Raw genomic sequence first — 26,419 nt, forward strand, 5'->3', positions numbered from 1 at the left:
CAAGCAACCTACCAGAGACAGAGTTCAAAACAATGATTATAAAGATGCTCAACAAACTTAGGGGGAGAATGGATGAGCACAATGAGAACCTCAACAGAGAGATAGTAAGCATAAAGAAGGACATGGAAACCATAAAAAAGAACTGAACAGAAATGAAGAATACAATAACTAAATTGAAGAATACACTAGAAGGATTCAGCAGTAGATTGGACGAAGCAGAAGATCAAATCAGCGAACTGGAAGACGAGGTAGCAGAATACATCCAATCAGAACAACAAAAAGAAAAAAGAATTTTAAAAAATGAGGATAGTTTAAGAGACCTCTGGGACAACATTAAGTGTAACAATATCCACATCATAGGAGTACCCAAAGGAGAAGAGAGAGAGCAAGAGATTGAGAATCTATTTGAAAAAATGATGACAGAAAACTTTCCTAACTTGGCAAAGTAATTAGACATACAAGATCAAGAAGCACAAAGAGTAACAAACGAGGAATTCAAACAGATCCACACCACAATACATTATATTAAAATGCCAAAGATCAAAGACAGAGAATCTTAAAAGCAGCAAGAGAAAGGCAGTTAGTTACTTACAAGGGTACCACCATAAGAATGTCTGCTGATTTTTCAGTGGAAACTTTACAAGCCAGAAGAGACTGGCAAGAAACATTCAGAGTTAGGAAAAACAAAAATCTACAACCATGAATACTCCACCCAGCAAGGCTTTTGATTAAAATGGAAGGTGAGATAAAGAGCTTCCCAGACAGGAAAAAGCTTAAGGAATTCATCACCAACAAGCCAATATTACAAGAAATGTTAAAAGGATTTATGTAAAACAAGAAAGGGTTAAAAAAAAAGTACAGATAATCAGTGATATGTAAAATGAATATAATTATGGTAGAGTATTATATGTTGAGAATATTTTTGTTATTTTTTTCTTAGTTTTCCTGATTTTTTAATTAAAAAGATAAAAATACTAGAAGAGTATTAGAAATGAATTTAATAGTCTTGGAAGAAAAAACTGTGCTAAAGGCCGATGCAGAGGAGAAAGTCTAAGTGTTTAGAAATACAAAAAAAATTAACTTGTGACGTTAGAGTATAACTGTAATTTGGTAAATTCTAAAAGATAGAAAGAAACTTTGAAGGCTGAGATCAGGTACATTCTAGTTGGCATATTAAAATAATGTACTGTTTAGGCATGGTAAAAGTGAATAAATATTCATATGAAAGATATTCATATTCATATGCAAATAAAGACTAACAGGAAAGGGGAAACCTTTGAAATTTATTAACCATAAATTTAAGTAAGAAATAAAATGGTTTTATTAAATTGATTTATTAGTTTGTATTTGACTTAATAAATGTGGAAATTAAAATTTTTAGAAAATTTTGAGACTTTGTCTATACTGTATGTAGTTAGTAACTATAGTTATACCATGTGCGTATGTATATATAGAAACTGTTTTAAAGTCTAAATTAAAACAAGTAGAATTGAACATATTATATATAATATTTTAAAATCTTAGTGAAAACAATAATCACGAGGAAGAAGAATGATATATTGATATAGTATATACATAATTGTGAGGAGAGATGAGATATAAATATAGATAGATATATAATGTATATAATCGTTCTTCCTCTTGATTATTCTGTTTTAGTTTATTTAAAATAGCATCCTTACTCTATATAAAACAGATTTTACACAAGATTTTTTTAAAGAAGGAAGCTCATATCAGAATAATGTTTCACTATGTGACTCATTCTCTAAATTGTATTCTTAGTGAATAATCTACTTTATAGAGTAGTGAATAATCTACTTTATAGAGAGATTATCCTGTTACACTTTCTAAACTTTTGAGCAGCTCCCTGTTGGAACACGTGACAAACCTGTTTCTTCTGTACAAACTGTTGTAAGAAATCATATAGGAGCCTGATAATTTTTGAAATTATTTTGTTTGTGATCCCTAGAGCCAGAAATCACTTAGGATGATCTCACAGGCCACAATGCGATAATTGATTTGATTAAAGGTAGTATCACCGTTATCTATAGGACTGATTTTTTAAAAAATCTACTCACATAGTACTTTTTTGTGGCTAGATCAGATTAATTTGTCATTTACATGGGCATCCTTAATTATAGCACCAAAATGTTTTTTGTTTTCTTGGTTTCTTTTTTTTTCTGTCTCTCTTTTTTATTTCTTTTGTATCTCTTTTTGTTTCAACCTTGCTTGGATATGATAATATGAGAGAGGGTTTTCCAGTTTGTTCTGCCATGATCGTTAGCTCTCAAACACCAGTTCACCAAGTTTTAGTTAGAAGTTTCTGATGTGTTTCCATTCTTAGTAAGTATGATAGGAGAAGGTGATGGATGCCAAGATATTTTTTTTTCTGAAAATAACAGGTTTAGTAACTACAGTGTTCATGCATTCTATAACTGTGATAAAATCTATTCTAGTATAGCAGAGTTTTCAGCTGTCATTGATTTTTTTTTTATAGGACTTGTTTTATTTGCTGCACATATTTGAAACTGAATTTCCTTAAAATGAGATTTGAAATCAAATTGCTTTAAAAAAAATGAAAACTTCATAGAAAACTAGGTGAAATTATATTTTGTACAAAATATAAAAAATAATTTGAAACTCCAGGTGAGGAAACTCTGTTTCCTGGACATATTGAGATTATTTGGCCCTTTCAGCAAGAGGTATTATTTGTTTTCTTTAACTATTGTAAGTATACAGGGATTTTATAATGAGAGCACACTAGGAAAAAGCAAGGCCCAAATAACCCCTGAAATTAATCCTTTAGGTAATCATATTTTCCTTAACCAAAAATCATGATGCACATTCTAATAAGTAACACAGCACCATTGTACTCCTGGCCTGGAAGCCACCACCTTGAGAATGGAACTTGGCTTTTTCATCTTTATTATAGAATGCTTGCACGATGACTGATATATAGAAGGGATGTTATAAATGATTGATAAATGAATGAGTCAATGAAGAGTTAAGAACAGAAATGAAACTAAAACTGTCAAGAAAAATCAAGGATCAATTCTTGTCATATTTCTTTTAGCTACGCCTCTAATCTTAAGGGTCAGCAGTTCTAATTTAAATTTTACTTCTTATAATGTTGTCATATGATGATATAAAAATATTAAAAGTGTAAAATATATCAGAAGTGTTTTATTTGGAGAGTGTGGAGGCAATTCTGCCTTTTGGCAGAACCATTTTGGAGTTTTCTCATATGTCACTGAGTCATTGTTTAATATGCACTAGAGTGGTTTATTAGATGATTTGGGGAGGGAAAGATGGCTAATAAAATGCCTTTTTAACTAGGATTTATTTTTGATATATTGGATTCTCATGTTGCTTTCTTATATGTTAGTAAAAATGAAACCAGATCTTTTCTATTTTTGTCTTCTGATACTGTTCTTCAGTTTCTACTCTTTTTTCTTTAGAATGAAAGTTTATGCTTTTTCCTTTCATTTTGCTACCTATTTTAATTAAATGCCCTGTTTCTCTCTCAATATTCTAAGTAATAGCAATGTTCAGTTATGTAATTTTATTTATGAAGCCCCATTATGTGATTGTTTCATAGATATTTAGTCCTTTTACTTAGGAAACATAAAGTGTAAAGAAATAACTCAAATGTTTTCCATGCAGTATTATGTCTATAGAGGCTTAATCATATTATCAGGGGAAGACTTCCGATTCCTTATATTTTTAAATTTTGCCTATTTTTGAGAACACATAAGCAGGTATGACTCTAATATCACATAGTTGTAAGAGTCCCAGGAAAGTTATTTATACTTTTTAATGGATGGTAGCTAATTTTTATGAAAATTCTATAATGCATACTAGGAGAGCCTATTAGTACAGAAATAAAACCCTGTGCTCTGAATGGTTTCCTTCCAAAGCAAACCTTCTGTGTACCTGGGTGAGTTAGCATGCTAATTTGGTGCATATATAATGAGAGGCATCTTTTAAGTAAAAAAATTAAAGCCCTGTTTTTCTTTCTTTAATTATGTTAATTATCTCAGTAATCTCTAAATATATTCCCTTTGAAGTAGGTGATAGAAATTTTCCAGCTCCAAATTTTATTATTATACATCTAGTTTGTAGGATTGAAGCCTGATGCACTGAGGTTATCATTGATAAAATGATATTAGAAATGCGACTCAAACTCATAATGATATTTTATATTTTGCATATCACTGTGACATGAAGATTGCTTATAATATCAAAGTCAAGCCACAAAAAGTACCCAGCAACTCTGTTTGCCCTTCATCTGCACCACATAAACATATTCCTTTTCTCATTTCTAAAATTTTTGAATGTTTTTAGAGGTACAAAGCAAATTGTTGAAAATTAATATAGTTTCATATGAAAACTAAGATCCCTACTCTGCTAACTTGGTCAGAAAACTTTGTCAAGCTTAACTAAAATGAATTAATATACCTGTAAATTAGTTCATTTGTTAATTTTGTACATTGTGTCAGGACAGTGCTTCTGGATTTTGAATATACAAAGATAAGGCATGGGTTTTGCACTTTAAAAGCTGGACTAAGAAGGGGTAATAGTTGTATAAACAAATAAATAATAATTCAAAATGAAATTGTTCTGTGGGCACCTAGAACATAGAGCAGCTAGCTACCTCTACTTGGAGATACTCAGAGAAGACTTGCTTAAAAGTGACAGTTGAGTTGGGTTTTGAACAGCAGCCAAGATTTTTGTGTAAGAAGGTGGTTATAGAGGGAGAGTCCAGGCCAAGAACATTTTTTTCCTCTCCCAGGAAATCGAGGGACTTAAAGAATGACTGGTTTATGTTGCAAAAGATAAGATTTCACTTGGCCTAGAATTGAGAAATATGGAAATATGATAAATAAGTGCAAATCGTGAAGGACTTTATATTCTAGGCAGTATATTGCCGAAGTTAAAAAAAAGTTGGCTTTGTACTTAGATTTTTTTTATTTAAAATCTCATTTCTGCCATTTGTTTCCTGCTTGCCCTTGGGTAAAAGTTTCTCTTTAAGATTCAATTTCCTCTGTGTAAAATGGTGATAATAGAACTTTCCCCATGGATTTCTGTGAGAATTAAATAAGAGTATCTATTGTAAAGCATTTAGCCTGGCAAATAGTACATGCTCAATAATACAGCTGCTTTTAAAAAAATAATCACAGCTAAAGAGTTTGTTTTAAATATAAGTTATAGGATCTGGCAGAATTTAAAAGCTAGAATGCAGGAAGGACAACAAAAGGCAGGAAGACCTAACAAAGTTCAGATTTCATCTACTGTACATTTTTGAATGGTTATAAAATTTTTTTATCATATACTATGAACGTTCTTTTCTAGACTATAGGCCCAGAATAGCTGTCCATTTATATCAAATATTCAGTGAGGTAACCAGAAAAAGAGTACGCTTTTCTTCTTATTGTCGAAGTGCCCTTTATAATGAGCTGATAATATTAAGTCAGAAGGTTAGTAATTAATAATGTAAAGATAGGCAGGAAATTAAGATTTCATCTGTTTGAAATTGCTTTGACCTTTGCATTATGTTGCGTTTTTTTTTTAATTGGATAATTACAATTAACATTGACTATGAAAAGATAAAAGAAATTTTTGAAAGTAAAAATTTATAGTACTTATAGGCAATTATCTCATTAGGATAAGCATATAACTTCACATACTCATTTGCTATGTATGAAATTCAGCTGAACAGCTAAATATATTTTTTTTAATCTGGTATGGTGTTAGTACTAAACAATTCACTTTTGTTGTAACGTGATCTAAAGCCTACTGCAGATGTCAGAGGAACTATCCGAATACTATATGAGCTCTTTCACTTACCTAATGTAACAAGATAGAGCCAGTTTTCTAGTTGAGATCTGAAATTAAGTAAATATGCTCTCCTCATTTTTTGTGGTAGATGAATCTCCACCCTTTATAATTTTAATTTTACAAATTTAATTTTGCTTATGAGAACTGAGATATTCTCAGTTTTTGGTGACTTTGTTTCTACTGAATACTCCCAATTTAATCCATGTCTTTAAAAATTCTCTTTAGTACCCCAGGTTCTTCAAAGCTGTACAGCATTCATTGAGAGGTATGGCATTGTGGATGGAATATATCGTCTCTCTGGCGTTGCCTCCAATATCCAGAGACTACGGTAAAGCTTTATATGGCATTTTCTTTTTCATTCCTATCATAATGCATAAAAACTAAATTATTTCAAAATTAAGTCTCTTACATTGGTAATCATAATTTCAGTAAGATAGTTTAGAAAAAGGAGGAAATAATCTTCAATTGTTCTCTGTGTTTATTTTCCTAAAGGCCATTTCTTCATTTGTAGTATGAGAAAACTATGTCTCCTGAACTTCTTCAATACTTGTATTTTGTGTCTTTACAATATTTGAAGATTTTAGCAAATTGAATTTGAACCCATGACAACTATGAGAGATGAAATTTACGTTATAGTAGAGTTATTCTGTAGTTCTTAATTAAAATTGATGAGAGAGAAACTTTTCTGATCTCCTTTGAAACTAGTTCTGTAGTGTATGCTAAAGTATGTGTTACATATTTCACATTCTCATTAGTTTCTCAGATAAAAATAGTGGTATCCTTTACACCAGCGATAGAAATTTTACTTTTGCTCAATCTCTTAGATTCTAATCTATTCTTATATGATATTTTTTCTTTATTTTTCACTGCGGTTCATGGAAATTTCCATTTATTCTATAGGGATTTTAATATTCTAATGGACTACAGAGCTCGTCTCTCTTTTCAAGAATACATCTTTGGAAAATACTTAAGTTGATTCTTGTACTAAAGACAGTTCTAGTCTTTAGTTTCACATTCAGCAAGTGTCATATTTAGATTGTCCATACATACTAATCCTCTAGGTTAAGTGGTTTCATACCTGTAGATTAATATTAGTTAACCTAGAGAGTGAGCTTAATCTATCTTACTATTCTAAGCACAACTTCTTTTTCACTCACTTTAATGCTACAGATTTTACCATCTGTTAAAATTTGATGTTGGCCGGGAGTTGGTTTATATTGTTTCTGGCTTTCTTATCCCTCTACAATAAAGCATTTCTGAACCATACTTCTTGTATCTGAGGAATTTCTGTGCATAGTTGTTCATGGACGAGCTGCCACTCAACCCTAGTTCCTAGAATTTCTAAAATTAGATATTCAAACCATTAGGAATTACGAGTCCTGTTTTCAGATCTGTGTGTTAGGGCCTGCTCATTCATATGCATTTCAGAGATTGTGGTCCATTTTAATAATAAAGGGCTATTACCTTAATTTCCACATAGAAAAGTGCTTGTCTTATAATCAGACAGACATTCAATTACTGCTTGGTCCAGATATAACTTATATAAAATAAAATCATTCGAAGAAAACATTAATTCACTGAGGTAAAGGTTAATACTGGGCTTTTGCTTTCTGTTTTAAAGTCATATACTTGCTTTTACCTCATAAAATAATTTTGTGTCTCTTCTGTCTTTGCTAGCCATGAATTTGACTCTGAACATGTCCCCGACCTGACAAAAGAACCTTATGTTCAAGACATACATTCCGTGGGCTCCCTTTGTAAGCTGTATTTCCGCGAGCTCCCAAACCCTCTGCTCACCTACCAGCTGTATGAGAAATTTTCGGTGAGTACAGGTCACTTTTAAATCAAGTTCTGTTTGGAGTTTCTTTATGGTTTTGTTCAAAAAGTATAAAAATTGATTTGATCATGTAAGAAATAGTTGTATGACTAAAATGGTTTCATTAAAGGAAACAAAAAAAGCAAAAGGCATTTATTGCTAGCTAGTCCATAGTCTTTGCTGTTTCCACATTTTCATTCTTTTAGTTTCTGACTTTGAGCCACTAATCTTATCACTTTTAATACTGGTTACCATAATAAAGTTTTTTAAAAAGTATTGTTTAATATATTTCAATGTTCACATAGTGTGGAAACAAATTTACTTCCTTGATCCTATATGGTGATTCCTCATCATTCAGCCTCAAATTGTAGATAGAGTGAAAACTGAATTGTAAGTGAAGAACTTTTATTTTTACCATCAAAGCCTACTAGTTTATTTTGTATTATAATTATTACAGGATGCTGTTTCAGCAGCAACAGATGAAGAAAGGCTGATAAAAATTCATGATGTCATCCAACAACTACCCCCTCCACACTACAGGTAAACCACATGTCATGAAATACCAGCCAAAAGTAGATGTCAATTGATGTGTAAAAGTGCTTTTTTCTTTGGGTTTCTAACTATTTAAATTTTCTTGAGAGTACCAATTATTTAAACTTTCCTTTGTTTATACATTCATATTTATTTGTCTTTGTGTCCCCAGAGCTTGGCACAAGGCTTGGCATTCAATAGTCATTTAATAAATGTCAAATGAATGAATGGACAATTGACTAAACCTGTTCATTAGTGTGTTTGTTTTTTTGAGACACAGAGATATTGTGAAGGTACTGGTGTATATTCCCACAGTAGTGAATACTTTTGAATTGCTCGAATCCAAAATATGGACACACTGCTGGGTGCCTGTTTACTTTTTCCTTTTTTTTCTAACCCTCTTTTGTTTTTCAAAAGGTGTTCAAGCCACATAGAACCACAAAATTTAACATTTGTCTCAGAATTCTTCTTCATGAGACTCTAAGATAATCTGTAAACCTGTGTTTTGTTTTATTTTGGTTTGTTTTAGGTTTTATAGTTGTTTATGGTTTTGTTGTTGCTACTTTTAAAAAGCCCAATTTAATTTGTATGTTACTTTAGAATCTCAGAAATATTATTGTTTGTATCTGAGAAGACCAGAACAAAATTGGTAAGAGAAAGAAAACAGCACATCTTATGGATTTTAGTATACAAAAAGTAAAAAAAAAAAAAATTAATTTTAGTTATTGACAAGAAATTAAATTCAGTAGATGTTTTAGTAATACACAAATAATTTAGTGCCGATTTTTTCAAAATGACATTGTTTAGATGTATATTTTAAAAATCAGCATTAAATTTGGCTCTAAGTCAACATCGAAATTTTTAATCAACATTAAAAATCAATACATTTTTCAACACTATAGCTATAAACTGATGATATTGAAGAGCCAGAAGGTAGCTTAGCATTGACTCATTCTCCTGTTAATGTAGCCTGTGAAGAAGGCGAGGAAATTAAAGAGGTATTAAGGACCTGTGCAGAGTCAAAACAAAACAAACAAAAACTCAGAAGAGCTTTTGTGAAGTAAGCTCAAGAAATTGAGGTACTTAATCCTGAAAAAGAGGCCGAGGAGACAAATCTGATCACTACACAGTTATTGAAGAATATCTTCAAGGGGAAGAAGACATTAACTTACTGGAAAAAGAAACCTAGGGCAGTGTAAAGAATATTGGCTTTGATAGATGGACCTGAGTTTGAATTTTCAACTTCATCACTTACCAGCTATGTGACCCCCCTAAACATCAATCTCCACACCTGTGAAAAGAATACTAATAATACCTTCTTAGGAGAGTTTTTAAAATGTGAAAATGAGATCAAATGTGAACCTGGCCGTTACTATTTTTTTTTATGGACAATGCATAAGAAGACAGATTATTAGTTTAAGCCAAGACTTCTTGGTAGTTTTACATGAGGTACCAAATAAATATATCTTTTCCTCTAAATTAAAAAAAAAAAAGAAACATATATAGTTTTTAAAAGTCAAATGGTTTGTAAAGCTGATAGTGAACAATAGCAGTCTCCAGCTCCACACCTTCTCATTTCTAATTTCTATTTTTCAGAAGTCATTACTCTTAACTCTTTCTTCTGGACTTTACTCCTCTCTTTCTAAACAGCATGCTTTATTTCTTGATTTTCATTTTTAGATACTATATTTTGTCTTTCTTTTATGGTAAGAGAAGATATAACTCTCTTATAACTTACCCCTCCCCACCCAATACCACACAAACACAAACTTCCCCTTCTTTCATTTTCATAGTATAGTTATTTCGACATTTGGAGTTAAATCAGTATTCATTATCTGCATTGTAATAACTATGTAACTTTTATTCACAGTTGTACCTATACTAAATTATATTTTCTTTCTGGGATAACTTTGTAGGTTTTGGTGGAGCAGTTGCCCATTTGGGGCTTGTAAGTTTCTATTTATCACCAGCTTATCCTCCATACTCTCTAATAGAACTAAAAATGTTCTCTTAGTGTTTGCAGACATATCGAGCCACCTTTTTTACCTGCATGAAAACATCCCTCCTAGGTCCTTCTGTCCCACTACTCGGTCCAGGCTGATTGCTCTCCAGATGTACAATGCCACCGTCAACACTTTACCCTCATCCTGGAAATCCCCTTCCTCCCTCCATCACAAGTTAGATCCCGTCTTTTCTTGGTCTCTTGATGACATTTTTTCTTATTTTTACTCCCTGCTTTTTAGTGCACTTCTTTGGTAGCTTCCTGAGAAAGGCGTATGGGAGGTAAATGTTTTGAGACTTTGATATGAAAATGCTCTTATTCTACTCTTGCATTTGATTGGTAGTTGGCTATAGAATTTTAGTCGGTAATTTTTTCCCCGTAATTTTTATGGTATTACACCATTGTCAGCTAAGCCAAAATGCTCCAGCAAAGTCAGATACTAGTCTGCCACATTTCTATATGACCTGTTTTGCTTTGTTTATATTCACTCTGCATGCTTTTAAATTTAGAACATACCTAGTGGTCAGTTTTCACATTGATTCATCTTGGAGTGGATTCTTTTTCATTCTTTCCTCTGGGCACTCGATGGGCCTTTTCTCTCTGGAAACTTCTGAGAAATTGTCTTATCTCCTTGATACTTTCATTGCAACTTAAACCTCATCCCACTTCTCTATTTTCTTTCCCTGTTCTCTTTCTGTAATTGTTGTAACTTTTAAACCAACTCTTTAATTCTCTCACATTCTCTTTGTCAGTTTCCCATGTATGGATTTCCTCCAACCCATATCTTGATTTGAAAAAATTTTATTTCTAGGAACTAACTTCTTTGAGAAAAAGATTTTGTTTCTGAAGTTATAACTATTCTTCCTTCAGCTCTTCCTTCATTGCCAGCTGCTTCCTTCTTATTTCCTTCTTCCTTTTCATTTCCATGTTGCCCCATTAAGCTACCATTTTCCTTCCTTCAGCAATAACAACAGCACTTCTTCCTTCAGCTTCCCTCCTCTCCTCCTCCGCCTCCCTGCTCCTCCTCTCCTTCCTTCCTTCCTTCCTTCCTTCCCTTCTTCTCTCATACCTCCCTCCCTTTTTTGTTTCTCCGAATATCCCTCCTTTATAGCATCCTAGTCTTGTTGCATGGATAAAATCTCTGTGTGAGAATACTATTGATAATTATAGGTTTTGTTTTGTTTAAATCATTCTTTGCTCATCATAGTATTTGCTTCTCTCTCATTTGGCAGCTCACTTTTATTAAGACTTTGCAAAGTTTTCAACTGAATTTTCACAGAATTTTTTTTAAAAATTGAGTTTTAGAAATATTAACAGCATTTAACTTAATTATGAATTAAAATAACCTTGCATAAATAGTTATAGAAACACTTTAAGTTGATTTTAGGTAAGCTTATAATTCAAATTATATTAGTTAAGGTGGTCAGGAATACCACAGAGAAACCCATTAACCAGAAAATTTATTGTGTCTTGGATACCAATCAGTACATTTTATAGAGAGGATTGAACTTGTGGGTGAATTAAGAGAACATCTGTAAGAAGATACTCTATTATATAAAGAGTTTATATGTATATGTATGTATCATATGTAGAGTATGTATAAACATACATGTTATATAGGTACATGTATTATATACATGCACATATATTATATACATGTATATACATGCATGTTATATATGTACACATATATGGTGAAGTACATATATCCTATGTGTTTTATATAAATGAATCTCCACCATGTGTTATCTCTTGTATATTTATCCCTTGCTATGTAATGTATTTCTATCACCTAGTATATATAATATCTATATATTATAAACATTGTAATGTAGGGACTTTGGAGCCAAACTGCCCATATTAGCCGTATGACCTTGTGTCCTTGGACAAGTTCCTTTTCCTCTCTGGGCTCAATTTCATTGTTTGTAAAATAGAGATAATAGTACTTTTCTCATAGGATTGTTATAAATATTAAAGGAAAACTACTTACAATGAGGCCTGTTAAATAACTGCTATTTATATGAGTTAATTATCATTATTATCATTGTTATCTGTTACATATATCCCTGTATTCATTTCATTATGTATTTTATCTGTACACACACACGTAAACATAAGTGTATATCTCACATACACATATATACTATATTTATAGATATAGCTTTCCTACTATATTATGTTTATGTACTATAATTATATTTTCCCTTTCATAGTATCTGTTCTCCTTTATTATATATGTAGATATTTCTCAGTAATATGAGCTGTTTCCCCTACTAATTACATATATAGTTCCCTTGATATCTATATGATCTTTTCTACTGAACATTACCTATCTCTCCTGCTATATATTATATGTCATACATATATCCTATATGTTTCTTATATATACTATATTACCTATTTTATAGATAACTCCTCTAAAACACAAGCTTCTTGAGGTCATGAATTGTGTATTGTCACTATATTTTCAGAACAGAACTTTGCACATAGTAAATGTTCAATAATATATATTGCATATACATTTTATATATTTAGTATACTATATATTTTATAGCCTCCAGATATATGTATATTTATATGTAGGATGTATAACCTAATGTTCTCTTTATCTCCTAATGTATATTACCTACCATGTATGCCCTCTTGTTTTATATATATATTGATTATACACATCTTCTACCTATATATAATCCCTTGTCGTATATCACCTGCTATGTAATGTGTTTTTATAGTGTAGCTTCTACATAATTTGTGTGCATATCTCCTACTTTATATACTTCTTTTTATCCATACTTTTAAAGAGTTTAACATTCACATTTCCTAATTTCTGAAATGTTCTTGAAAAACATAATTTTTAATACTGTTCTTTTATGTGGATGGGCCATATGTTATGTGATTTACCTATAATCTATTTATATGGTCAGGGGGTTTCTCTCAGTTTTGAACACTACTATGAGGACCATCCATTTAAATGAATCTTGTGGAGAATTTTAATATAAACACTTGACAGTGGAATTCTTAGAAATCAAAGATACTAAAATTTTCTTCCCAACATACGGCAGTTTCTAAATTGTACTCCATCAAGGTTTATGCAGTTTACACTCTGCTGGATATAAAATGCTCATTTATGATACTCTTGACTAAAATTCTCCATTGGCTTTTAAAAGCATCTTTATAATTAGATATCTGAATAAAATGGTAATCTTAGGTTCTTTGAATTTGCATTTTTTGTAAAATACATTTCTGAAGTACTTTAATCTTTCCCTTTCTTCATCTACCTGCCCCCACTCCAAATAATGAAATTTTACATTGTTTTCTAAACATATTTCTCAAGCCTCTTACCTCTACATTGTCTTCAGGCCAACCTCACTCTTTGTCTTTCTTTCCTTATTTAACTATGTACAAGAGGGACAGAGAATTCCTATTTTAGCCATCCAGCAGCTACAGTAGATTCTGTTAAATGAGCAGCGATATTAGAGACAAGCCAACCCTGATTTGAAACCTAACACTGCTTGTCTGTGTAACCTGGGCAAACCTTGGCTTTCTCCTCTTTAAAATGGGGAATGATAACCCTGTGCTTGTTCTGGCTATTGTGGGAATTCGATGAGATTCTCTGTAAAAGCACCTTGAACAATGCCTCAAGCTGTTATCTTCCTTTTCTTCTCAAATTCTTGTTAGGCTCTTCTGAATGTTTGAGGTTCATATGTCGACCACAATTCAACTTTCTGACTGTTTCAAATAAAAGTCTTAAACATATTTCCCATTCATTATCATTAAGTTTTTAATTCCTGTATACTCAGGTAGGGACATTTGGAGAGATGTGGTAGTTGATAGGTTCTATCTTTGTGTATTTATCTGATTTAACTTACATTTAAGCTGATCATACTTTATTTCCAAAAATAAATTTTTTATATATGTTGTTTTATATCTAGCTACACCTATCTCCCTCCACTCCCCTCCCGTCTCTCTGTATATATATATTTGTTGTTTAAATAAAGCAAAACTAGAATGTATACAATTAACCAGGATAATTAGGATTTGGAGTAGGCTTCTTTTTAAAAGCACATTATTTGCTCAAATAGTCTCCCCCCTTGATGCCTGCTGGAATTTTCCTTTTAACTCTTTTTAGGCTTGTGAAACATTTTTGTTTTTTTATACAGAAGATTGAGAAATATCTATATATTTAAAGTTTAAGTCCTTTCCTATTAGCTTGTCTGCTGCAAGTAGAATAGCATAACTTTGTGATATCATTTGTCTAGAAACTAGCTTTTGTGGAGGATTCACTTCACTGGTGTCCTTGAAACTAGATATCTGACAGCCAGGAACAAATATTCCTAAAGATTTTTTTTTTTAAAAAAACTAAGACTGTTTTCTCAGAGCCAGTCCTGTAGAAGGTTTCATTTTTTGCTGCATCTACCTTAGGCGTTTTTTCTCAGTATTTCATAGATGTAATTATTGTATGTAGAATATGCAATTCACATATTCTTCTCACTGCCCTGTAATAGTAATAATATTCAAACATAATAGGCAGCACAAAAATTTGCTCGGGTTTCTATGGTTCTTTTTTTGTTTTACCATTGAAAATTTATTGATTAATTACTGGAGCTTTTAGGCTCTGTACTGCTACATAATGTTTCTTTTTGTTAATGTGTTGTATTTCCTTTTCCAGAACACTGGAGTTCCTAATGAGACACTTGTCTCTTCTAGCTGACTATTGTTCCATCACAAACATGCATGCAAAAAACCTAGCAATTGTTTGGGCTCCAAACCTGCTCAGGTAAGTTGAATTCGACTTATGACTTGAATAGAACCAGTCATCTTAAATAAAAGTCTAATTCATCAGTGTTCCTTAAGGACAATTTTTACAAGAAAAACTAATCTGTTGTTTCTATGAGCATCTCCCCAAAACAGGCAATTGGGGCTTAGCCAAGGCACTGTGAAAGTATGTTTTCTTCCTCTGGTTAGTCTGTGATTTACACGTTAAAAAAAAAAAAAATGCCCTTTAAGACTACTGCTGTCTTTGGGACTCTCTGATAGTAATATTGTTTTCCCCACAGATCAAAACAGATAGAATCTGCCTGCTTCAGTGGAACAGCGGCTTTCATGGAAGTGCGAATCCAGTCAGTGGTTGTTGAATTCATCCTCAATCATGTAGATGTCCTTTTTAGTGGGAAAATCAGTGCAGTCATTCAGGAGGGGGCAGGTATGGCTCATATGGGTTTTGTTTACTACCAGGAACATGCATCTAACCTTCTAAAGGAATGGAAACCTGCATTTCTTATCTCAGTTTAATAAATTTGTCTTTGGTAGGAAGTGCCTAATTTATGCCTAGTTCCCAAAATGCACAATTTAACAATTATTTTGTATATACTTAGTGAACACCACATATTAGACCATTTTATGATCTAAGTTCAGGACACACTTGTGTGTATGTGTCACTGTTAGCACCCTGGCATATCACCCTTATATTCCCCACTTAGTATAAAGCCCAATTATTTTTGCCATTTAAAAAGCTTAATGAAGAAAATCTAAAACCATGCAGATAGATAGATTGGTATACACACACTTACACATATTTATATTTTTTCCCCATGCAGAAAAGTTTTACTCTCTTCATTGTTTTTCTTTCTTTCCAAAGCTTCTCTATCAAGACCCAAGTCCCTGCTGGTTTCCTCTCCATCTGCCAAGCTGCTGACATTGGAGGAAGCCCAGGCACGAACACAAGCTCAGGTCACTTCTCCAATTGTGACTGAAAATAAATATATTGAAGTAGGAGAAGGACCTGCTGCACTTCAAGGAAAATTTCATACCATCATCGAGTTCCCACTTGAAAGGTAAAATTCATTAAATCCTCTTAAATGTGATGTCATGGCTATGTGTTCTTTTCTTTTCTTTTACTTTTACTTTTGTATTTTAATATTACTATATTGATTTGGGGCTAGTCTCAGAAAAACCTGTTCATTTGACTATGGATGATACTTCACAGAGAATGATGCAAATGATTCTTGAAAAGCTTTACAACATCATTATCTTTTTAAGGAAGAAGAAAGTCAATTGCACAAGGCAGATTGTTAGGAAAAATGATACACTTCCACTATATAGGGTACAATTTTCTCTCTGAGATACATTGTCTAGAAATTTGTTCAGAAATTAACTATGTTGGAATGGCTTATTCAGAAAGTAATAAATGAATAACAACTTGACATTGGTTCTACATTAAGTTTAGAATAAACCAGTGCTTCTCACAGTGCGAACCTTCAACCAGCTGTACCAGCAGCCCCTGGAAGTTACCAGAAATGCTAATTCTCAGGCCCTACCTAGATTCACTAAATCAGAAACTGTGGAGCTGGTGTCTAGCAATCAATCTTTTATCCAGCCTTCCAGGTGATTCTGATTTGTACTGAAGTTTGAGAACCACTGCAATTTACTCTCTCAATATGCCTTCCAGCTTTGAAAGTCTCTGTTTCTCTAAAGAAATGATAACATGGTTTCTGTATCTTTACTAAGATTTAGTAGGAAGACTATAATGTATGTAAGTTAATTTTGATATCTCTCTTGCTCCTTTGGCTATTACACATGAGTATCAGGATTTCAATTACCTAGATCAGGTAGTACTAATAAAACTTGAGAATTTATTCTTCCCGTATTTTAGTATACCTCTTTAACTTCCTTTCACTTCCATGACTAAAAATATCCTAAAAATAAAAAGTTAGAACATGCACTACTTTGTCATTCTGCGTTTGTCTTTGGCTTCTTGAATTTATATTTTAGCTCCATAATTTTCTCAAAAATCTCTATAGAGTAGTAATCATGAGAGTAGTTACTGTGGTACATATCGTCCTGGCTTCCAACTTCGACTCCATTATGTACTAGTTTTATAACATTAAGGAAGTTTCTTAGACTTCTTAGTGTCATAATTTCCTCAGCTACATATAAGTTAAACTACATATAAGTTAGCACAGTGCCTAGTATTCAGTATATGTTAGTTATTATTTTTAGTACTTTTCTTCAGTTTTGGCTTAAGTCTCCTTACTCACATGTAAAATCATTTTCTCTAACTCTGTTTTATTTTTGGAGTTTTACTATTTCCTATTCCCAAATATATCTTATTCTCACTTATTGCCCAGATTGTGAGGTTAGACCTAAATATGAAAATCTGTATAAATTATTTTTGTGAAACTAGTTACTAATATTAAAATCCAAACAGTGCCTTAGCCGCACTGCATAGAGTATGCTGTATGGATGGTGGATGTGTACTGTTTCAGTTGTGCGTCTCCTGGCTGTTTGGTTCTTTCCATCATTTGTTCATTTTCCATAAGTAAAGATCATCCTTTGAATATCCTGATACAGATCATTTTCTCTCTCATAGGAGGAGACCTCAAAATAAAATGAAAAAATCTCCCGTGGGCAGCTGGCGTTCTTTTTTCAACTTGGGAAAATCATCATCGGTTTCTAAACGGAAGTTGCAACGTAATGAGAGTGAGCCTTCAGAGATGAAAGCCGTGGCCCTGAAAGGTCAGCGCCCCCACGCCTTCCCTGCATGCCGCTGCTGCCAGGGCAGTTTGCACGGTGGGCCCACACTTCTCATGCGGTTGTGGCGGTTCTTCCCTTCCTGTGGATATGTATTCAGTGTACTGTTATAACACGCTTCAGTATGATATGTCCACAGTTGTGTTGCTACATGTGACTTGTCTTCTTTACCAAATCTTTACCCTCAAATACATAAATTATATGCAAATATGTACAATACTTAATTTCTTAGAGGAGCTGTATGGATTATATACTTTGTGAATGTGGATAAAAATTCACAATGTATTTGTAACATCATTTGTATATTGTTGGTAATAACAAAACTGCTGTGGTGTTTAAATTTGTTAATCTATATTTTTACAGATACATAAAAAGGCAAAATCATGTTTCAAAATGCCTTTCAAGTTTATAACTTTTATAATCAAAGAAGCTATCTTTTTCCTAGATGACTCATTCATGAGAGTATTTTACTGAGTAAAATGAATCTATTACTGTTGTTGAAAATACTTTCTTAAAAATAATTTTTTATTTTTTAATTACAGTTGACATACAATATTATATTAGTTTCAGGTATTCAACATAGTGATTAGACATTTATATAACTTATGAAGTAATCACGCCAATAAATCTAGTACCCATCAGACACCATACAGTTATTACAATACTATTGACTGTACTCTCTATGCTATACTTTACAACCTCATGACTTTTGTAACTATCAATTTGTACTTCTTAATTCGTTCCTCTTTTTCACCCATCCCCCCACCACCCTCCCATTTGGCATCCATCAATCAGAGTGTTGTCTGTATCTATGTGTTTCGTTTCTGTTTTGTTTATTTTGTCCTTTAGATTCCACATATAAGTGAAATCATATGGTATTTATCTTTCTCTGCCTGATTTACTCCACTCAGCACAATACCCTCTAGGTCCATCTATGTTGTTGCAGATGGCAAATTTCATTCTTTTTTATGGCTGAGTAATATTCCATTGAATATATGTACCCCCTCTTCTTTATCCATTCATCCATTGATGGATGGACATCAGTGGGTGGTGGAAGGGCTCAACAGAGAATCAGTGGCTTCTGCCAATACCTCTGTCTGGGAGAAAGCTGCCTCTCCAGGCCTTGCCTTGAAGCCAAGCAATTTAGTTCCTTCTTGTATGTCCCTGAGTACCTTTTGAGCTGCTGCCCCAGTGTTGGAGCTCAGAGCAAGTGAGTCCATCAGCAAGTCAGTCCACGTGTGAGCCCTTTAAGAGGAAGGCCTGGCACTCCAGCTGTCCTCTATCTCACTCAGCCACAATCTCCACTGGTTTTTATAGCCAGAAGTTATGGGGACTTCTCTTCTTGGCACTGGAAATTCAGGTTGGGGAACCTGGTGTGGGGCCAGGACCCCTCGCTCTTCAGTGGGGAAACTCTGCAGCTGAGATATCCCTCCTGATACTTAACCACCACACACGGGTGTGGGACCATCCAGTTTCATGTGTCCACCTCTCCTACCAGTCTCTACATGGCTTCTTCTATATGCCCTTAGTTAAAGGACTTCTGTTCAGTTAGACTTCAAGTGACTCTTAATGATGTTCGTTCTGCAGTTTAGTGTAATTTTGACATGATCATGAGAGGGGGTAAGCACAGCATCCACCTACTCTGGCACTTTGACCAGAAGCCAAAAATACTACTCTTTTAAAAAGGGTTTAAAACCCATGTTCTACTGATATTAAGAGCTTTTGCATCTAGGAAGGATAATAGTACTTTCTTCTCAGATAATGTTAGAAATATAATGTTCAGTTCATGAATTTCTCCTTCATTTAGTTTGCAATTGTGTACTAAGCATGTGCTAGATATTTTGATAGCAGCCTCTGCAAATAGAAAATTAAGATACTGCCCCTGCCTTCAAAGTAAGAAAATTAAGGCACTGCCTCTGCCTTCAAAGTCTTACTTTGAAGGGAAGTCATATGGGAAGTAATATGTGTAAGAAAATAAATTTCATGCTGAATCACAGCTATTGATATAGAGGTGTGTTCAAGATAATTATAGTAGAAAGTGTCAATTCATATGAGGAGAGGAGCTGGTGGTCAGAAAATATAAACTTTGACCTGGAATTTGAAGGATAAGTAGGGCTTCCCATTCAGGAAATGGGAGCAAAGTGTGTGCTTGTGTGTGAAACAGAGAACTATAAAGTATTTGACTGGGTAGTATAGTACAACAAGAGGTTCAGATCATTAGCAGCCTCGTATGCTTGCCAAAGAGTTTTGGTTTTGTTCTGCATTCTGTGGGGGCTTATTGAATGGCTTCAGTATGTAACATGAACAGGTTTGGGTTTCAGAAAGATGACTTCAGCAGTAGTGGAAGGAATATTTGGCAAGAGAATAAGACTGGAGGCTGGACAATAAGTTAGGAGACAGTTACCCTTGTACAGGCAAGAAACAATGAGTGTCTGGAATAAGCAGTAGCAATGGGAGTGGGAAATAGTATTGAGAGGTATTTAGGAAGCAGAATCTACAGTGCTGGGTAACCAAATGATTGCGAAGGATGATAAAAAAAGGGGGATCAAAGATACTTTTCAGATTTTGATTAAAGAATAAGAGAGAGAAATAAAATACTGTGGTTATTTTGGACATAGAGAATTGGACATGCCCAAGAGGTGATTAGTAGTATAGGTCTAGAATTCAGTAAAGGTGTTTAATATAACTAGAAATACATTCTTGGAAGTCATCAGCAACAGCTAAGGGTTAAAATACTAGAGATAGGTTTTATGGCCCAAGGAGAGCCTATAGAGTGAGAGAGGCACGTTAGGGGCTGAATGCTGGAGAAAAGCAGTGTTTAAGGAGGGGAAAAGGCAGTGAGTGTTGTCATGAAGGGAGAATGAGAAGAAATGATTAGAAAGGTAGGCAGAGAGCAAAAGACAAGTGCTATCACTAGAAATAGTGGAGGAGGGATTTGAAAAGAAAGTGTCAGCAGTGTTGAGCCCTGCCAAGAAATGAAAAAGGATGAAGATATGTAAATCAGATTCAACATGTTTAATTAAAATACCTCTGTTGGTTTCTTAGTACTGCCATAACAAATTGCCACAAATTGGGTGGTTTATTTTCTCACAGTTCTAGAGGCTGAAAGTCTAAAATCAAGGTGTCAGTAGGGCCATGTTTCCTCTAAAGGATCCAAGGAAAAAGTCTTCCTTGCCTCTTCCATCTTCTGGTGTCCCCTGGGATTCCTTGGCTTGCCGTGGCATCACTCCGACCTCTGCCTCAGTCTGCTCATGGCATTCTCCTCTGTCCCTCTGTATCCTTTCTTCTTAAAGAGACACCAGTCACTGGATTTAAGGCTCACCTAAATCCAGTATGACATCATACTGGTCTTTAGGAAATATAAAAGGAAGATATTTTTTAATTCATCTCTATTCTCAAGTTTATAATTCTTCAAAAGAGATTTTTCACATAGGAAACCATTTGAGAACAACACATTATATAATATACTAAATTGAATATGCTAATCACTCTTGGAAGTTTAAATATGTATAGAAAAAAGCACTGCTCCCTTACACTGCATATATAACAATGAATAAAATTTCACTCTGTTTTTGATTTTTAAGGTGGCAGGGCAGAAGGAACCCTTCGTTCAGCTAAAAGTGAAGAGTCTCTTACTTCTCTCCATGCAGTTGATGGTAAGATTAAAAGCATCGATCATTTTATCCTATAACATATTTCATAAAAGAATACAACAGTTGAGAATATTTTATAAATATATGCTTAATAAATAGGCTATAGACTATCATTTCTTAGGAATACTAGCACCTATTTAATGTTGTCCATTGAAGTTTTAATATGGTACCAGTTTTTAATTTCTTCACTTTTGACATGATTGCTATTCAAATTGTATAAAAATTGGTGAAATGTTATAAGGTAACCATTTATATTTATTAATGCCCAGTGAAAATTTGTATTTCTTTTTTTAGATTTCACAATGAGGGCACAATGTTACAAAGTATAAAATTAAGCAGTTTTGATATTCAGACCAGTAGACTTTTGTTTTACAAGTGGGTTAACCAGATGTTAAATTTCATAGATCAGATTGATTATAGGATGTCCTCATTATCTAAGGATAGTTAGTCCCAGAAGAAGGCAACTTAAAGTGGATCTGCTTAAAATGGGGATCAAAATTTTATGCTATATAGTGCAAAAAGGTTTGATTGTAACTTGAAAAACAAAATTTAAAAATTTGAAAATAAGTTTGTTTTAGCTTCTATTTAGTAAAAGGCAGGTTATAGTTGTAACTGTTTACTAATTTTTAGAATGAACAAAGGATTACTTCACTGCTGACTTGGAAGGAAATAAACTTTTTTGACAAAACCATCTAATAGCAGATAGGACATCCTTTACTTCCTGTTTGGCTTGTGCAGCAGGATTGTAAAGAAGGCCCTTTTTATAAAAGTTATCAAAAGCTACATTCATTTCCCAAGTGCTTTCCTTAAGTTGTTGATGTTCAAATCATGCTCTTTTGAAGTACCCTGGGATGTCATTGTCCTGGTCAATTTTCTCATCTCTGTTTAACTCTTCCAACTGCCACATCCTCATTGACCGATGGCTTGTGATTGAAGAAATCCTCGTATATCACTTTAGTTGGGTGTTTATCATCTTAGGGGTTTTCCAAGATTTTCCATTTCACTGCAGTTAAGAGAATTCTTCACAAAACAATGCAGTGGGCTGGGTAGGTGCTGATATTAGACAGAAACTAATGTTTGAGTAGGGATTAATTTTATAAGTGGCCACTGCATTAGTGAATGTATTTATAAGTGGCCACTGTATTAGTAAATGTATTTATGTTAAGACAGTTTCTTCCTCTCTATAGTACCCTTTCACTATGACAATTCTAATTGTAATCAATTGCTGAGATAGAGTACTTTTAACAGTTGAATGTTTAGCAATGTCGTAAAATTATGTAATGCTCAACCACTTTTTAGGACCCTTCCTGAGAAACTTAAAGCCTATTCTTATTAAGGGGGAAAAAAAGTAAAATTATTTTTAAGTATCTGAAAGAAATTCCTTACTTATATATATGTTAATACTTTATGGGATTGTAGAGACTTTTTAATTGAGAAGTTTATGTTTTTAAAAATTTCAGTGTATTGAGGATTTTTCCCTACCAAAAAATCCAAAAAAAACCTTTTGCTGCTGTATGTATATCCAAAGTACTATTTAAAATAATTAATTCTACCTCACCAGTCATATGTGATAAAATACACAAATAAAAATTAAAAACTTGCCTAAAGTCACAACAGGAGTCAGTGTTGGACTATTAATAGAACCTAGGAGTTCTGCGTCCTTTTTGTCACTGAAACCATCAACTACTACATTCTCTCTCTGATTATTTCAAATGTGTTCGTTATTTAGCATTTGGTTTAGAAGTTCCACCTATGTGCCCCAAGAGACAGTAACTTGAGAGAAAACGAGAACTAATATTTTCTCACCCTATGTGCACTCAATAGTTGACTTGTGGTATGGTGATCCTGTGACATTCATACTTAGATATTGGTTTCCATTTTACCAGGTGACTCCAAGCTGTTCCGACCCAGAAGACCCAGATCTAGCAGTGATGCACTGAGTGCCTCTTTTAATGGAGAAATGCTGGGGAACCGCTGTAATTCCTATGACAATCTGCCCCACGACAATGAAAGTGAGGAGGAAGTGGGGCTGCTCCATATTCCAGCTCTGGTGTCTCCTCATTCAGCTGAGGATGTTGATTTGAGCCCACCGGACATTGGAGTAGCCAGCCTGGATTTTGATCCAATGTCATTTCAATGCAGTCCTCCTAAGGCTGACACAGAATGTCTGGAAAGTGGTGCTTCCTTTTTAGATTCCTTAGGGTACTCCAAGGATAAATCAAGCATCAATAAAAAGGATATGGAAGCAGGTGGTAGCCAGTCTCAGACTCCAGGAAGCACTGCAAGTTCTGAACCCGTCTCTCCGCTTCAGGAGAAACTGAGCCCATTCTTTACCCTGGACTTGAGCCCAAGTGAAGAGAAATCGTCTAAGCCATCGTCATTTACTGAAAAGGTTGTCTATGCTTTCTCTCCAAAGCTTGGACGGAAATTAAGTAAATCACCTTCCATGAACATATCTGAGCCAATTTCAGTGACCCTTCCTTCTCGGGTGTCAGAAGTCATTGCTACAGTCTCAACGACAGCAGCCCAGACTGCATCTTCTCCCGCCTGGAACAGAAGCGGTGACGAAAGTGCTGTCATAAATAGATCCCCCACCCAGGTAGGAAAGGTGAAAACAAATGAGAGAGAGGCCCGAGAAGGATGCGAGTCTGAAGCCCAGCCCCTGGACCAGGTGGCTGCTGCAGAAGTAGAATCACCAAGAAAGGAGGAGCAGTCCATCTCAAGCAGTCAGAGTAAGGCCGTACCTTCTGGACAGACTCAGACAGGTACCATTTGTTTTCCTCCATTCTTTCCTTAAGCTAAGAGGGATCTTCAATCCTGTGTACCATCTGTGCCTTTTAAGAGAGAATTCGCTCCACAGCTAGCCTTTAATCAAAGAGAATGTATTTCTTGGTGGTGCTGATGGTTCAAAGCCCTAAATTAAAATCAGTCAAACAGGAATGCCCCAAAGGGCCAGTGGTCCTGCTTCCAAGCTTCATAAAGTCCCGTTGTCTCTTTGGACAGTCAGAATTCATGGATAATTTTTTGCACAGCTTCGTAGCTCTTGATTCTGTTTTCTCTGCTAATAAAATATCTATATTATAGCCTTACAAGTTAACCAGCCAGCCTACACCATCAACTGTAAAAACTATTCTTAACCATCTGCAAGCACTTGAAGCTTGTTTTCTAAGCATTCTTTTCTGAGCCAGATAAGGGACCTGCTTTTCCCCCCCATCTCTGTAGCAATTCAAGAGGAGATGTTAATCCTTAAACACTCTTTGTTTTAGTTTTCCTCTGAACCAGATGTGTTTTCTACAACATTTGCATGTGGGATAGAAGATCATGGATTGCCATTTTGAAATATGGAAGGCACCTATTTTTTAGTGATCAAATGGGGAGTATTTGGCTTTCCATATAGGATAACACAAGCTACCTTTTCACTCTCATTTTTTTTCCCAATTTCCCACCAGGAGCAGTTATCCATGACCCCCCTCAAGATTCCGTTCCTGTCAGTTCAGTCTCTCTTATCCCACCACCACCGCCTCCGAAAAATGTTGCCCGCCTGTTGGCGCTAGCGTTAGCTGAGTCTGCACAACAAGCCTCAACTCAGTCCTTGAAGAGACCAGGGACTTCCCAGGCTGCTTATACAAATTATGGAGATGTAGCAGTGGCTGCAACTGAAGATAAGCTGCCTAGTTCTTACTCCCATGTTACTCAAGATAAAGCCTGCTTTCCACCTGACAGGCCTGCAGAGCCATTCCACCTCCAGAACAGTGCATCTGGGAGCTGTGACCAGCTCGTGCCAGACACAGCAGCTCCTGGGGATCGCACACATTCCAGTGCAACTGAATCTGGGGATCAGCTCCACCAGGCAGACTTCCTGGGGAGTCAGCCCCATCAAACCTATTCATCTGGGGACCCAGAAAAGGCCAGAATCACTTCCATTCCCTTAATAGACTCTAAGTCTGACGATCACATAAGTTTCCCTGAAGACCAGTCGAGGAAGACTGTCATGCCGACTGTCTCTTTTGCAGATCAGGACCAGTCTCAGCTTCATTTCTTCAGTGGAGATCAACCCCCTTCTTATCTTGGTGCAAGTGCGGATAAGCCCCATCCCCCCTCAGAGCTTGCAGACAAATCTATACCATCTAATTTGCCTAGGGACAAAATCTACCCTCCTTCTGGGTCCCCTGAAGAGAATAGCAGCACAGCCACCATGGCTTACGTGACAACTGCTCCAGCAACAGCTGAAATGAGCACCAGGGAAGCCAGCTGGGATATGGGTGAACAACGCACCGCAGCTGATTTTGCTGCCGCCACCCTTCAGCGTCCTCATAGAACTAATCGCCCGCTTCCCCCACCTCCTTCCCAGAGATCAGCAGAGCAGTTACCAGTGGTGGGGCAGGTACAAGCAGCCACCAATATAGGATTAAATAATTCCCACAAGGTAAGAAGGGGGAAAGTCAATGAGATGAAATACACTTTTTCCAAAGGTATGTCACTTTACATCAGAGAGTGTTATCTTTGGGTCAGATGCGACGTTTATTTTTAAGTCCTCTGACAGGTTTCCATGAAACATTTCCCATTTGAGGTTAAAATCTGCCTTTACTTTGATGCTGTTTTTTCTCTGAGAAAGGAGCAGTTATGCAATGACTGTACTTTAACTATACTTGCTAACTGCTGCCTTCCTAAAGCATCTAGGCAGTTTCTTCATAGTAATACAAAGCGATTATGATCAAATGAGTCAAACTGGGCATTAGGTGTCAGGGTTGCAGGGTTTTTTGGTCCCCCCACCCACAGCTCCATCACTGACTCGTGACTTTGGGCAAGTCATTTTAACCACCCTATGCCAATTATTCATATCTGCCTATTGAAAGTACTTTAGTCTCAAGACATTTATAAGACTGCCTTGCAGACTTTAAAAGTATGAGATCACAGTGTCTTAGGACTTTTGTTATTTTCTCAACACTAACCAGCAGATTGTTCTGCGGTGAAATACCTCTTTCGATGAGAGAATGTTTTATGCAGAGTGCTAAAGTTTCTTCCTAACTTTCTCATATAAAAAAAGAA

General features: G+C 34.8%; 1 protein-coding gene and 1 long non-coding RNA gene across 8 annotated transcripts in view; one reads left to right on the forward strand and one right to left on the reverse strand.

Moving 5' to 3' along the window:
* ARHGAP32 (Rho GTPase activating protein 32) overlaps positions 1 to 26,419 on the forward strand; it is a 277,299-nt gene that overhangs the window by 244,027 nt on the left and 6,853 nt on the right. For 3 of the 6 annotated variants that reach the window (XM_039872712.1, XM_039872711.1, XM_039872715.1), the window contains 10 exons: positions 6,064 to 6,166; positions 7,516 to 7,660; positions 8,112 to 8,194; positions 14,857 to 14,964; positions 15,245 to 15,390; positions 15,826 to 16,021; positions 17,557 to 17,756; positions 21,302 to 21,373; positions 23,257 to 24,135; positions 24,820 to 25,796. In XM_039872712.1, the coding sequence (XP_039728646.1) occupies positions 6,064 to 6,166; positions 7,516 to 7,660; positions 8,112 to 8,194; positions 14,857 to 14,964; positions 15,245 to 15,390; positions 15,826 to 16,021; positions 17,557 to 17,756; positions 21,302 to 21,373; positions 23,257 to 24,135; positions 24,820 to 25,796 (2,909 nt within the window). The remainder of the gene's footprint in view (positions 1 to 6,063; positions 6,167 to 7,515; positions 7,661 to 8,111; positions 8,195 to 14,856; positions 14,965 to 15,244; positions 15,391 to 15,825; positions 16,022 to 17,556; positions 17,757 to 21,301; positions 21,374 to 23,256; positions 24,136 to 24,819; positions 25,797 to 26,419) is intronic. The other 3 variants (XM_039872714.1, XM_039872716.1, XM_039872713.1) reach the window with 1 other exon arrangement.
* Positions 18,669 to 26,419, reverse strand: part of LOC120610426 (uncharacterized) — a 38,710-nt gene continuing 30,959 nt past the window's right edge. For both annotated transcript variants that reach the window (XR_005654929.1, XR_005654928.1), the window contains one exon: positions 18,669 to 21,066. This is a non-coding gene — a long non-coding RNA (uncharacterized LOC120610426). The remainder of the gene's footprint in view (positions 21,067 to 26,419) is intronic.

Source organism: Pteropus medius, unplaced genomic scaffold (assembly GCF_902729225.1).
Source record: "Pteropus medius unplaced genomic scaffold, Ma_sr-lr_union100, whole genome shotgun sequence".
Taxonomy (NCBI): Eukaryota; Metazoa; Chordata; class Mammalia; order Chiroptera; family Pteropodidae; genus Pteropus; species Pteropus medius.